General features: G+C 39.2%; 1 protein-coding gene across 1 annotated transcript in view; it reads right to left on the bottom strand.

The window, feature by feature from the left end:
* The window catches only part of camta1b (calmodulin binding transcription activator 1b), a 433,402-nt gene that overhangs the window by 402,491 nt on the left and 15,265 nt on the right, over window positions 1-15,646 (bottom strand). Inside the window, 1 exon segment of the mRNA XM_036559246.1 lies at window positions 5,622-5,725. Coding sequence (XP_036415139.1) covers window positions 5,622-5,725 — 104 coding nt within the window.

Below are 15,646 nucleotides of genomic sequence, written 5' to 3'. Positions count from 1 at the left end.
AAAACGCTTCTCAACCAATCAGCTTGCATGGCCGGAACCAGCTGTTGTATAATATCTAATAATTATGTAAAACAATGCTAGGCCTCTGAGGGTCAACCACTTCAGTTCTACCCATATGGTTAAATGAAAGCCTTGCAGTTTAAGTCTCTTTCTGTCTTTCTCTTTCACACATACACCTCCTTACTGCATATTCATTGAGCATTTAGCAGTTGTAGATACTGAAGTATTGGCCATAGTAACAGCTGTGCTTTTTCGCTTTCACCTCCTGCAAGGATTTTAGAGCGCAGGCTTGAGGGAATGAACTGCTGTTCACAGTTGATCTGGCTAAAGCAATGTGAATTACCGAAGCTCACTGTAAAAACCAATACGCTTCTCTACGGTCTCTCAACTACCAGCAACATCTCCTTCTGCTGCTTCTGTTTGATCTTGCGGGGGGGATGAAGGATTATTTGCCTTCCCCATGTGGTGTCCCTGGGAGAAGAAATGAGGAATAGCGAGGAGATGGTAATCACAGCAGAAGCGAAGGCTGAGAATGGAGGTCATCTCAGTGGAGCGTAGCGGACGCTGAAACCAGCTGGTTTGAGCCCAAGGAGAACGGCGAGCTTCGGTTTACGCACAGAAATTATCAAACCTTAAGCTCACCTTGAATCTCCTTTTAGCTATTGCTTGTCAGGGCAACGTATAGATCTGCTGTATATCATCAGACAGGCGACGAAGACATATGCTCAATGGGGATGCAATGGTTTCCAGTGTAAATGAGAAACATTAGAAAATGCTGCCATACCTGACTAAGCTAAACATAGTTAAAATAACAGTTTAATCATCTACTCTCACAAAAAACACCATATTTTAGCACTTCACCTCTCTTCCACTCCAGTTACACAATGGGGGGGAAGCTTCTTGAACACAAAGAAGTTTTCTATCTCTACTTTCACCTCACATCAAGCTGTTGAATTAAAACTTCAATAATAAATAAACTTCTATATAAAGAAATCCTGGCAAACTCTCACAAATGCCATCTTGTTCACATCTTCTAACATCTCACTCAATTTTACAGTGCTGCCACACTACAATGGCTAAAGAAGACTTCACAAGCATGCAAGGTCGAGAAGTGTGAAACGCAACAGCTCTTTAAAATCGGAAAAGAAACGAGGAGTCCTTGGAAGTTGAGAGCTAAGGATGGTGGAGGGTGGAGGCTTTGATAGAAAGCACACTGGGACAGCTAGGCTGTTGGCCTCCCAACACTAAGGATGCACGCTCTCGACTGAAAAGGGTTAGAGACGCATGTGCCTCTTCGCAGCATCATCCGTTCGCCTTCACAAAGCCTACCAGTACACAAAGGGAGGATTCCTGCATTCACACATCAAAATGCACTTTCAACTACAATCCGTAAATAAACTTTTGCGCACAAAACAACAAGACATCAGTGGGTTTTGTCTCTCATAAGTTCTGACACTGAAGCGCAGGCGAAATTGAGTTAAAGTGGAAGGCCAAAGCATGCACCATCTTCAGTTGCGGGTGCGTCTCACCGAGCATGTTTTATCTTCAAGAAGTTTCAGACGAAGGATTATTGAGAGGTCAAGGAGGTAGTAAGTTAGGCTTCAGCATAGACTTGGTTTTCATTAACACACCACTCTACATTCTTAAAAAATAAGATTCCTTAATGATTCTTGGCTTGAATGCACGGCTAGAGGAAAACATTTCACTCATAATGTTTTTACTTTTGAAATTTTAAAACATTTTCATATCTCGTTTACAAAAATAAGTCTATGAAGAACCATTCATGGTGAGCTAATGCGCACTGTGTATCACTGACTTTAAAATATCAGCAGCACAAATTTGGCTTACATGGAACTATTTATTGCATGCATCTAGAGGCATGGCGCTCCTGAAGAAACAGAAATGTGCACAGTTATGACGTGTCCACCAATGCAGTCAGCATGATATTATTGTGGTGTTTTGCATTTCTGTCAAATTGATATTTAAATTTGTAAGCCACTATTTACGCCTTACTTACCACTTAAGGCTACAATTCTTTCTGTGTTTTATTAATCCCAGACTCAAAACACAAACCCATAGTGCAGAGGTCACTCATAGGCGGGCCGCGGTCCAAGTCCGGACCCAGACGCTGTCCTATGCGGACCTGGACCTATAAACAATAAACTATGGAGGATTATTTAATTTTGACGGGGTGGTCCTATTTTAATCGGTGTAACTTTCCTAGCCTTTACGGTAGCTTTAGCAGCCCAGGAGACTCACAGACCAATCGCATACATTGTAAATATCCCACGTGACGCTACTCAGCCAATCAGATCTGTGCATTACGATGAGCACTGAAACTCGAGAGATTGACGCACACACAGAGAGGGACGAGGCGAGACACAGCAGTCGGATTATTTTACATGGCGGCTCTAAAAGGAGAAATCTGACAATAAATATTTTTGAAATATTACTGAATTGTACTTTATTTGATTTGATATTCAGTTGTTGACTGCATAAGATGCTGATATACCTACTAGGCTAATTCAGTAAACAATATATGGCACTGAATCGTAATGCAAGTTAGACATTATGATGTTCCAGACCTTTGCTTGAGGATATTTTCTCTAACTGGACCCCTGCCATAGTGACTTGAAATTTACCCTGGGAAAAGTGTCTAAAGTCTTTAAGATATCCAGACTAATGCTAATCGTCTGTTTTCACCTCTAACATTACTAGCATAATCATTTTGTGTTATGTCTTGCACCTTTTAGTTAAAAAAAAATTATAATGAAAGTTTTATTCCATTAAATCTATATGAGTACACTCTCAAAAATATTGATTCTTTAAGGCTTCTTTAGTAAAGACAGTTGTTCTATATAGAACTCTGAACACTTAATTATTTGCATGCTTAAAGGGTTCTTTGCATTGTGAAATGGCTCTGATGAAGAACATGTTGTATACGGTTCTATAAAGAAACGAATTGTAAAGGGTCCTATATAGCACAAAAAAAGGTTCTTCTATTGTTACATTGTCAAGCTTGTAACAATAGAAAAACCCTTGTTGGTTCTTTTAAAAAAAAATCATAAAGAACCACATACAACACTTCCTCCCTCAATCTGAAGAACCATTTCACAATGCAAAGAACATTGAAAGAACCATTTTCATGCCTAAAGGGCTCTTTGCATTGTGAAACCATTGTCTTAACTGAAGAACACTTGAAGAACCATCTATTTTAAGAGGGTAGAGAGTAAAGTGGAGTGGTATAGCTGTTATTTTACTACATGTGATAGCCTTAAAAAAAGGTAAAAGCTAAAAGCTTTGAGGATAAATTGCATATCAAAAATCGCTCAATTTGTAAGCATTATTTTTCAGACTGTAAGACTGACATTCCTAATTTATGTAGCACCTTCACATTAGCTCTTTAAAGAGTCATTCACTGAAAACTTCTTTAACGAACCCAAAGTGGTTCTACCATGGCAGCGCTTCAAAGAATCCACCTAGGCACCTTTATTTTTTAAGTGTGTAATATTGCCATTATCATTACAGAGTGTTTTCAATGCGTTTTTTAAGTCCCTTAATGTATCAATTTCTATAGCAAATTACTTTCTTTCCATAACTAATTAATAGATCAATAGAGTGAGATCAATCAAATTATTTAAAGGTTAATATCAAAGGCAAATTCTTAAGGCTTACATTTCTGAAATATCCCATTAAAAAAAAAGATACACCCACAGAAAGAAATGCAAGCATCTGAAAGTTTTGTGTGCGCTGGAATCAGGCCAAATAGGTCTCGCCTAATCTCAGCTGAGTGTATTTGTTTGTCTCTGAATGTCACAATGCCTTCAGGACCAAGAATGGGGGGAGTTCCAAACAACGTAGATACTTTCTGTACACAAGCACTAATGCTGGCTGGAAACCAGAGAGATTTACAGCTCAAATCAACATGCAGAAACAGGCAGTCAGTGAAGACAAACAGCAACAGATTAGTTGTGTAGGAAAACATAAAAAGTTCATTTTTTTCAGTAAATATTTGTAAGTTCTTCGAGAATTAATAAAATATTAAGTCATGTTTCAAATAAAATGTCAAGCTCTGTAATTATAGTGACAGAAAGAAAATTCAAAAGTGAAATAAAATTGATTTATAGGCTTCATTTCATTTCTCTCTGAACAGGCATTTGCTTTTGTTAACATTCTGAAAGCGCTTTATAAATATCTGTTTCCAGCAATTCTCTGATTACTTTTCAGTCAGTATGGATGAAAACATGTAAATGATGCTTGTTTTAATGCTTTTTTCAAGACTGCACTCAAAACATTCATCCCGCAGTGCATGAAAATTAATGTATTAGCATCAGCATTAAAGTCAACATGAATTGTAAATCATTTTCCTTCAACACTGTGACATATTTATGTGTTTCAGTGATAGATGGGGTGGATGGAGGGGGAGGTGAGACAGGATATTACGGGTTAATATTACCCCTCCACACCCGCTGGTGCACAGTGATGTAATCAAAACTCAGAAGACATTTTCAAGCTAAATCAAAGTCACTGCATGAGAATTTTGTCTTTTAAATAGTATATGATAAATCTTGGTTAATATGACAAGGGACATGGGACAGGGACTACCTAAGGTATTTAGCAAATTCTTAGGCAGTGCTTAGATAAAAAGGTCCATTTCTATTTTAGATTGCCTTTAATGACGACCGCATTTCTATTTATTTGCAATTTATTTGCGCAAATGTGAAGGTTTTATTTTATATTTCTGGCATGACAATGTTTTTCTAGCAGTTAAACTCTGTATATTATTCAAGGCTTTGACTTTCCTGAATCACATTCATCTTCAGGACTGTCAGCACCTGCAAGCAATGAATGTAAATATTTTCTTCAATTTCTTTTGTGTTTGGAGTTATAATGTTTGATTGCTTTGTCCCAAGCAGGTTAAGAAACTGAACTGAATAAATCAGTCATGTGCTGATTAATGAGCTTAGTCAGGGTTACTTATAATTGGTAAATAGGTAACATATCGCTGTTGTCAGAAGAAAACCTTGTATCTCCAAAATGGCAACAAAAAGAAAAAAACCTACTTTACTTTGAATGTAAGTCAACAGAACCAGAATTGTTTCCAAGTCATTTTGGGTCGTTTCTTTTGGTCCATTCATCATGAAATTTACACACAATGTAAAGGCCAACAGACATTTTCAAAATATGTCAAAAACTGAAAAACATCAAAAAAACAGAGATATGAGGTTTTCTTCTGACAACAGCGATATACATAAGTAGGTGCTTTCTAATGTATTTAATATTTGTTCCCTGCTCGGTTCGATTATACTGTGCCCATTCTTTGCTCTGCTCAGGTGAAATCATGCAGGGAGCACCAGGATTAGAGTTTGTGAGCTTGCGCTCAGCAGGATATAGAAAGCCAGGACTGAGCGAAGGCTGACGTACTTTGTTCTTACATGGCTAAAACTTACAAAAGTAATTTGGCGTGGTCACAGTGAAAGAAGCACATCGCCTCTCTGCATGAGCTGGAGACGGATTTCGACCCCCAAAAGTTCAATTAAAAAGTGTGAAAGTGCCGTGAAAGTTGGTCGAACTGCCGGACAATTCTCCAGTACCTGAAACGATTTGAAGAGATTCCCTACCTCATTGGTGTTCCACCGATGTCTCTCCTTGGGCAGGGAGGAGCATTTGGGCAGACATTCGAGCAGCTTCTTGGGCAGGTAGATTTTCAAATGTCCATGTTCATCTGGAGACAAAAGAAAGACAGTGCATTCAAAGTAAGCTCAGAGTTCAGAGTGATTTCCCTGGATTACATCAGGAGGAGTCCAGGAGATATAAACCTATTTGTTCTTACAAATCAAAACTCATTTGTCTACTTTTTCAACTAAATATTACTGAGTAATTACAGAGGGAAACCTCAGAGGGGAAACGCTAAGCTGAACTCTACACTGCACAAAGGCTTTTCGGAATCTCTTTTAAGAAATGTCTTAAAAATAAGTAAACATGACCTGACAAAAAGGAGCGCCAAGAGAAAGAACCGAAAGAAACCCAGAATAAAAAAGCAACAATTTTTTTCTAATGGAAATGTGTAGAACCTCTCACTCTCGACTGTACCTTTTTTTATTGCATGACTCTAATATTGTTCCCCCCTTACTCTCTTATCATGCAAGAGTGCATGCTCAAATACATAACAAGCAAATTGGGCGACAGAGCAAAAGCATTTCAAGGTTATTGATAACCGTTTGAATCAAGGGCTCAGGCTTCTTAAGGAACTCGATGTTTAGCCCTGAGGGAGAAGGTAGTTCCACATTGCGTGCTGAGCCTGCTTATGAATAAAAAAGTGCGTGAGCGAGCGAGAGAGTGAGTGAGAGAGTGAAAAAGAGAGAAGGAGAGAGTGAGAGAGAGAGAGAGACAGACAGAAAGGGACCTGGAAGTGTGTCCTCTAGTAAAAGCATGAAGACATTGGACGCAGAGAGAAAGTGGGGCTACAGATGAAGATAGTGTGTCCGTGGGGACTCTGCTTGGCAAGCACTCAAACTTTAGGTATAAGAACAAACAGATAGCCAGGGGGAGAGAGACACATGGTGAAGGTTAGATGACTTTACTGTTGAGAGTTCTACACTGGGATCTGTTTGTGCTTTACCTGTGCGTGAACTGTCGAACATGTAAATAATTCAGAACCATCAGAGTCTGCCAAAAGCAGAAGATGAGCTGGACGGAAGACCACTCTCTAACGCTTTCAACTCCTCTCCGGCCAATATAATCAGTCATACTATTCGATACAAGAGACGACGTTTTTAATCTCTAACTTTACTCTACCTAACATATCGTATGAGTCTTTAATTGCAAGTAAATGCTTCTTTGACTGCTTCCATATATAACAAAAACTACAAAAACTTCTTTTCCACAAAACATGATCCAGTACAAAACCTTATATCTCCATTTTTCAGTTTTTGAGATATTTTGAAAATGCCTGTTGCCCTTAACATTGTGTGTAAATTCCATGATGAATGGACCAAAAGAAACAGCCCAAAAAGACTTGAAAAAATGTATGGTTCCATTGACTTACATTAAAATTAAAGCAGGTTTTTTTCCTTCTCCTGTAAAGTTATCATTCTGGAGATACAAGGTTTTAGCAATTTACAGACAACTTCAATACAGATAATTCAAGTGAGATAAATTTAGTTCATCTGAAAGTAGGTACAAGCAGGCAGTAACACTGGAGTGAGCAGTCAATAAGCAGTCAATAGCAGATTTGGACAAAACTAAAATAACTGCAAAACACTGGTAATAATTACATCATTCTGCCTGCTCATGTTAAACTAATCCTGTCCATACAGTACAGTGCTAAGTAAAAGTCAGAGACCGCTCTTCATTTATTTATTTTCCACTTCATCTACAGGCATTAAGTTCATTTTTGCAGGAGATACTTCTGAGGAGATCGGATAAAATAGCATCCACTTGCACATGTCAGGGCAAAGTCAAAGGAAAATAAGTGAAAAACAGGAGTTTCCACAACTGGAGCTAAACATGCAAGACCTGGTAGGTTCACCGAAACTGCCCCCATCAGATAAACAGCACTTAAAGCTTTCATCTTTGAGAGAGAAGAGAAAATCCAGCTGCTTCAGATCTGAAAACATCCACAGGTGTTTCTGTCCATCCTTCCACTGTGAGAAGACAACTATGAGTGTGAAAGGATGTGTAGCTGTCAAGAAATAGTTACTGAGAAAAGGAAACAGACAAAATAAGAAGAAAATAAGAAGCTGCTGGTGTTCTCAGAACAATGGACTGACCAGCCCAGAGTCCAGACATCAACACCACTGAATGTGTTTGGGATTTCTTGGATTGTGAGAAGCAAAAAATCTAATCAACTTCTATGACTGAACTTTGGAGGTGCGGGAAAAAAAAAACACCAGCATTGTTCTTTTAAAAAGTGAAAGCAAGTTCAATATTATATTTGGTAGTTTTTTGTGGTGTTAAGTACATTTTTCTGATTAGTCTTCCTGACACTGAAAAATGATTCATTTGTAGTTATTGGTCACTTTGAGTGTTCTTTGACTTTTTTTGACCGTACTTTTGTCTTTTTTTCCCTTTATCTCCTTAAAGAGTAGCTGGTGTACATACATATACATGTTGGCCATAGTAAAATGGATCAACACATGAACTGGTTTTATGTGTGCTACCAAATTTTGCATCACTACATAAAAGAAGCTCCGTTCTGTGTTTATTGTTAGATGCAATTCATTTCTGAGTGAGCATTTGCACACATTCAAAATGCATTTGAAGTCGATGTGGAAACATTTATTATTGATTTGTTTGGTCTGAGATGTAAAGGAAATATGTTCCTTCTCATTCATTTGCTTGTTATATGTGACAACATAACTGACGAATCACATTATTTCAAGGAGAACAGTAGATTCTTTACATCTACTTTTCTGCCTCAGCATTAAAGCGTTAAAGTTTATTATAAAGACAGAGGCCCTGAAATAATTTACGGAAAAGTAATGTACTTCAGCCTAACATTTTGCTCTCTTTCTTCTTGTAAATGTCACATTACAATTTAGTGGAGATATAGTGCAACACACTTCACTTTTTTAAGTGAACCGTTCGATCCAGGATTGGCTCCCTCTAAACGTATACGTTGGTTCATCTGTATTTTCAGGGAGGGCTTCTTGAGAAATGTCTCTGAGCTTCATCACTGCAAAAGCTTTCAGTTGCACAAACGCTAACGCAATGAGGATGATAAAAGGACAAGACAGCAAGCAACTTATTTATAGGGTAATTAAGGCCAGTCTATATATCTGGCACCCTTCCTTCCATTTCCCCATCGTCCATGTAGCCACCCTCCCTCTCCTTCCTTTCAGCAGGTTTGGCAGTGCGATAGACCGATTCCAAGGCCTGTCATTTACTCCCATTGTTCTGCATTAAAGCGAGGGGCTTTTAAATTATGCTGGCACTCAAGACTGTGGCTTTAGGGACGAATTTTAATCACAGTGCCACTGCCGTCTGCCAAGCGCCGGCCATCGTGTGTCTTTCTCTCGCTGGCTACACCCCATGCTGTGGCCGACGAAACATGCAGAACTGGGGACAAAACAGAGCAACAGTATCCCCACTGTGCGCGCACACACACACACACACACACACACACGCAACAAAATCAAAGTGATCTGGATGAATATCTGTAGCAGAGAAGATAAGAGAAACTTTCAGAGTTAGAGATTCAGAGTTATTGTTGTTTCACTGTGCCATTTAATTTTTAATTATATAATTACACAATCAATTACATTCTCTGTGCTAGTTCTGTATTAATTGTAAACTTTTAATTTATTAATTTATTTATTTCAATGTCAAATGATGAAGACATGGCAAAATGAACGAATCTAAATGTAAACAATGTTATTTCTACTCACAAAACAAGTCTGTGTGCTATCAAGTACACTGTTAGAAATAAAGGTTCTTTGCAGGTGCATTTTTTGTTTATCAAGGTACAAACAATGTAAATGTTCCCTCAAAGGTATTAATATTCATTTTAATTTCATGTGACCTTAGTAAGAACATCTGGAGTGCTAACACACCAGATGCCACCAAAGGCAGTGACGCCAGGTAGCATCTTACCATTACTCTACTCTATTAAATCCAGACCCTGACCACACATTGATAGTCAGTGACTTGTGGCTTGAAACTGACCCCAATCTACAGTCTTTAACATAGACATACAAATACTAATCTTAGTCTGGTTTCACTTCAGCCTAGTCACATTGTATTTCACAGCAAGTTTGTGAAGAGTTAGTTAACTGATACTAAATGTCATAAATGTAGTAAATGATGTTGAAAGTTTTATTCCAGAGTGTAAAATGAACTTAAGCGTCTTGTTCATAAGCTCTTTTCTGCTTTTTGTCTGGTGTGCAGTATCTTCTGGACTAATTACATAAAAAACACTTTGACCAAAACATAACATAGACTGCCCTTCTGGTGTACAGAGTTCAGACAGCTGGAGCACAGAGTTCAGACATCTTGTGGTTGTTTAATATGGTGTACAATGTTAGAGAGAAGCTAATCTGCATATCAAAATTCCTAATTTACTATTCCTAGTTTACTATGGGGCAGTCGTGGGCAGGAGGTTAGGGAACCAGCCTCGTGACCGGAAAATCGCTGGTTCGATCTCCTTGGCTGACAGTCTGTGACTGAAGTGCCTTTGAGCAAGGTGCCTAACCCCCAACTGATCCCCGGGTGCCGTGGATAGGGCTGCCCACTGCTCTGGGCAAGTGTGCTCACTGCCCCCTAGTGTGTGTGTTCACTAGCATGCATGTATGTGGATGTTTCGGTGCATGGATGGGTTAAATACGGAGATCTAATTCCTCTATGTGCAAACACAGTTGGCCAATGGTTCTGAATTCAATAATTTTATTTTTTTGCCCTTTTAGGATTCTGTCCCATCCCTACTATCATTTATTTAAAAGCCACACTTTCAAAAGGATTTCAAAGCTACATGTGAGAACTAATATAAAACGAGAACATGCTTTCGTTATTCCTAGCTCCTGTGGATTAAAGTTAGCCCAAAAAGTGTGTGGTCAGAGGAACTGAGTGAGAGTATATATCCCTTTACCTGTCCTTGTTTGCATTTGGCCTGGCCATACTTGCATTTATTAACAAGAACACTGCAAATATAGAATTTCAAATGCTTCAAATGTTGCTGGCATAGATGAAAAGCAAATTTCTTATTTAGTGAGTGCTCTGGAAGCAGGGGCATGTGGTCTGTACATGAATACCAATCAGCATCAAGTGCTAACGCCGGTGCAGCGTCTGCATCCAGGCCGTGTCTAACCGATGTCCGACGGTTGATCAGAGGGGTTTTTCATTACTTCCTTGCCTTTGAAAAACTGAAGGAAAATTAGCATCAAACCTGCCCTTCAAAGTCCCAAAGTAGATCAGAGAGTCCTGGCTTAGTTTTGTGCTTTACGGAGATACATTAGCTCACATCAGTCTAGCTTGCGGGGCGCTTTTACAACTTATAGCTGGAAACTTTAGAGTCTAGCACTGGATGTAGTTTGCAGGACTCAAGGGTAAAGGTCAGCAAAGTGAATGAGTATGACAGTGTTATTTGGAGAGAGCAGGCTGAAGATGGTAGGTACTGATGAATGATAGCGCTGTATGATGGTAAAGATACTACGGGACATTACTCCACCAATTAAAAACAGATTTCTACAGGTCTCAGTAATGGTAATGGTTTTGATTCTGTTGTAATGAAGATTGTTGATATGTCTATCATCATATCTGTCAGCACCTGCAGGCACTGAGTCTTTTTGTAAATTAGTATTTTTCTGAAAATGTGTTTAGCAGTGCAATATTTGAATTGCGATAATTGAATCCCAAGCAGGTTAATTAACAATTCTATTTAATAAACCAGTCAATATGACATGTGCTGATTAATGAGATTAGTTTGGGTTGATTATAACTGGTAAATAAGCACATAAGTGCTTTCTAATGAATTTTATATGTGGTCCATAGAAATGAATTCACAAATGGTTCCTGGCTTTAAAATGGGGTTCTAATAAAAGTGTTCATTGGTGTAGAATATTTATGTAAACTTTAAAAAGGTTTAAACTTAAACGTATTTATGTTCTATACAGGACCATCCAATAAAAGGTTCCTTAGGGAATCAAAAGTGGTTCTTCTATTGCTCCTAAGAACCCTTTCTGGCACCTTTAATTTTAAGAGAATCAAAACCTTGAAATCAAGGGAGTTTGTCCCGTCCTTTGCTGCAGTAACAGCATCTACTCTTCTGGGAAGATTTTGGAACACTGCTGTGAGGATTTGATTGCATTCAGCCACAAGAGCATTAGTGAGGTCACTTACTGATGTTGAGGTCAGTTACTGAAGGATCATTAGTTCTTGATCACAAGCGCCACTCTAACTCATCTCAAGGGAATTTGTTTTTGTTCCATCACTCCAGAAAAAGCAGTTCCACAGCTCCACAGCCCCAATTCCTGAGGGGACTTTATGCCTCTCTAGCTGACACTTGGCATTAGGCATGGTGACCTTAGGGTTCATGTGTGGCTAATGTCTAGACTGACCAAAGGCAGATGTGATTTGTTCTTAAACAAAAACGTCTGAAAGTAATTAGGTGTCCATCAAGATAAAAAAAAACATCTACAGATTCTACCACCATCTCTGTGGAACTGTTAGCCACTCCGCTAAGACAGACACAAGCGAGTGAACAGTCGTACGGTAATGTCTTACGCAGTGAGACAACACTTCTCTCCCACACATATCATGATGAACATTCTCCTTGCACGACCGGCAACCATGGCAGCGAAGCCTGTGCCCTTTTTTCAATGACGCAAGAAGAATGAAGTGCGATCAGCACATTCAGCCCGAGCAGAATCCAAAAAGGCAAATCGATAATAATCCCCAATGAAAAAGCCTTTCCAAAGAATTATGCTCAAAAAGTGTGAGAGAATGCTCTTTTTCCCATGTTTCTCATTATTTTTACATTATTAATTCTTTCTGCGCTACACAGTCGAGATCAAAATGCCAAAACATACTACAACAAGCTGGTGAAAAAAAACCATGAGATCCTGTACATCTAATCTGCTGAGCAAAGTGTCTGTCCTGTCCAGGCAAACACAACGCAGCTCTGTCCTTACTGAGGATTAGTGCAAATCTGCTGTCCATAATGACTTTGCACGGGTGCACTGTTTGCACGCATGAGGGTGGCCTAAAACCAGCTTTCTGCCACGGGAACTGTATTAAGAATGGAAAAGAATGGACACAGAGACTTCCATAACTCATCAGCGCCATGTCACTTTGTAATGAAAGCCGCTGTTTTTCCATTAAATTGTCAGCGCTGACGGACATTTTCTGTTAGCATCTGTTTATTTGTAAATGGTGTTTTCTGTTGCACGGTGCTTCACCTGTCGCAAGCGCTTTGTTTCAACCTTTCGTCAGGGGTTTAAACTGCTATCTGCTGACTTCGGACACTCTTTTATGATTCTCCTCGAGTCTGGCACAACGCACTGACTGGGAGCGGAGTGAGAAAATGCTTCAAAAGGCAAATTTGGAGAAGCAAGACTAAAAAGAATAAGGAGATGGTGACATTTACAGATTTGATTTCTTCCCCTCCCTTTCCCTCATCATATAGCAGACTCCAGCCTAAGCAGGGGTCGGTGTAGTTGTAGGACTTTTTGATCCCATTTTGGAGAATGTGAGCTTTGGAGGAAATGCATTAAACTGTCCCGCCTTGGAAAAGGCATCAACACCTTTTTCCTCTGACCTCCTCAAATAGAGGTCGGCTAAATCTAGGGCCTTTCCGTGTGACAGATAAGAGCAATGTAGTGTTAGGATGGCATGAAGTAGACTTCGCAAAATGTCATCCCGTAGGTCGCACTTAAAGAGTAAATGTTACGGGGGGGTGGGGATTACGTCACCTTCTGATTGGCTATTTCGAAGGATCGATTTTCTCCCATCTGTCACATTATGGAGATGTTTCTCTAAGGACCGCAATCTGTCTCGTGAGAAATGTTCCAGAAAATCAAATCTTATAGTCACTCGTGCCTCAAATGAAACTTTCATTTCGAGTCAGATTTCAAAGAAAGTGCAGAATCGCACTGCAAATTCCCAACATCAGCCGATTAATTTTTCTGTACCTGTAAAACTGTCATACTCGCATTAAAGCTGAGAGGAAGTGAAATCCTCGAGTGAGATAGCTGTCAGTTAATTATAAAACTTTCCATAATAAAGACAGCAAGAAAACGCTGCGAAAAGCATCACTTAATGCTCCCAGTACAGATATTAAGGGGCGTCTGGGGAAATTTAGAATTTTTTTCCGCTGTTTTTTTTCCAAATAAAATTAATGTGACAGAAATAAAGGCTCATTGCACAGCGGTTCCAGGCGGCCAGGGGGAGGGTGGGCCTGCATGCTAATTCATCACACTGCTGATAAACTTTTTCTTCAAGTATCTTACCTCCACTACCATATTAGCCACATCAGCTCTGAGATACTCATTAAAGTGAGGCGAGTGCAGAGAGAGGTTTTTATGTTTTTTTTTTTTTTCTCAGTGGGAGCGGCTGAAGCTTTGATATGAGCGAGGCCGTGAGAGCAGAGCATCCTCTAGTTGTTGTGGGACTCTACGGGGGCCCGGGACTCGGGCCTACATTGAAACCTCCATGCTAGACATCTCCTACGCATCCTCCCCTGAGACATGCACGTTGCATAAAAATCAGTGGTGTAGTTGTCTATATGGTAATTTCCAAAGGACAAAAGGTGAATATACAGACATTGGTGAGTCACACCCACAATGTGTTATCTATGGGTGAGGCAAATGGAGACAGGCAGACAATAATGCAAGTACACACGCGCGAGCATGCACACACTACTGTAGATCCTGTAATTTTTCATTCCACTGAACACCTATCACATATATTACCATAATTCAGTGACAAGGAAACAATGCAGTGGTAGAGGTAGTGTGAATGAAGAAAAGAAGGAAGGTTTCGAGCTGAATTAAGGTTGAACATCCTGACAATTACCGCCTGCTATTGATAAGTTGTACGCAACTCAGCAATATGCCAGCAGGGAGGTTTCACTAACACAAATGACAAATGACTAGGGCAAGAAGGGTAAGGGGTGAAATCAAGCTGGGGCTTGACCCTAAAGGAGGTCTAGCACTTGGACCCTCTACCTCCCTTAATAAATAATGTTGTGAAATACCTGTAGTTTACAGATTTCATTAGTTCAGAAAAGGTTACGGATGGCCAGCTTTACAACCACAAAGAAAATCATATTGCAGCTCAAGTTTGCACCAAATATTAATCTAAAATTAAATTGCTGAATTGCTTAATTTCATAACCTAGCCTGCCTAGAGTGCAGTGCTGCAAAGATTAACAAAATCCAAACATTAAAACAGTTATTTACATCCTTAAATACATTACAATAAATAAATAAATAAATACAATAAATGTATCCAGATGCCATTTTTTGGTCTGTTTTGTTGTTTCGTGTTTTGATTTCTATCCATATCCTGTGTATTGCATATATGTACGTTACATAGTGAAAAAATAAAAATGATAATAAAAAGCTTATACTTAATGGCCATTTTTAATGTTCAAAGTTTAACCGTTATCCATGAATAGAATCATTTTACAGGCAAGTTTTATAAAGTATTTAAAAGACATCTAATGTGGTACTCCTGTATAAAGTCTTCTTAAAACCTGTTTTTAAAGGCTGATCTAGGGACAAACTTTGCAAATTACTGTGTAGCTATGAATGTTATGATATGTGGCGTCAGACTGCTCCTGTAAAATTCCCTATGCTTATGTATCTGCCCCATTAAATAAACACTAAACAATAAACACAAGCTTTAGGCTCACCTACATTGCTCATACGCTTTATAGATATACATTTAGAAACTACAGCTCATCTATTTCCATGCACAATTCGTACATCATCATCCAGCCCTTCATCAGTTACAAATTTTCTGGCCAGACCGGCCACTGTTCCTGGATATTTTTGGGTGGTGAGCCACAGTATCACGCTACTACTGTGTTAATATCCCTACTGTGCTGAGAATGACCCACCACACAAATAATAACTGGTCACCAGTGGTCCTGTGGTGGTCTCTTTCCAGATTAGAGCAGGGCTGATAAACTGTGCAGCAACAGATGGGCT

This window comes from Colossoma macropomum, unplaced genomic scaffold (assembly GCF_904425465.1).
Source record: "Colossoma macropomum unplaced genomic scaffold, Colossoma_macropomum, whole genome shotgun sequence".
NCBI classification, from domain to species: Eukaryota; Metazoa; Chordata; class Actinopteri; order Characiformes; family Serrasalmidae; genus Colossoma; species Colossoma macropomum.
The sequence above is the reverse complement of the archived record's forward strand: the minus strand, read 5'-3'. Positions and strand labels throughout refer to the sequence as shown.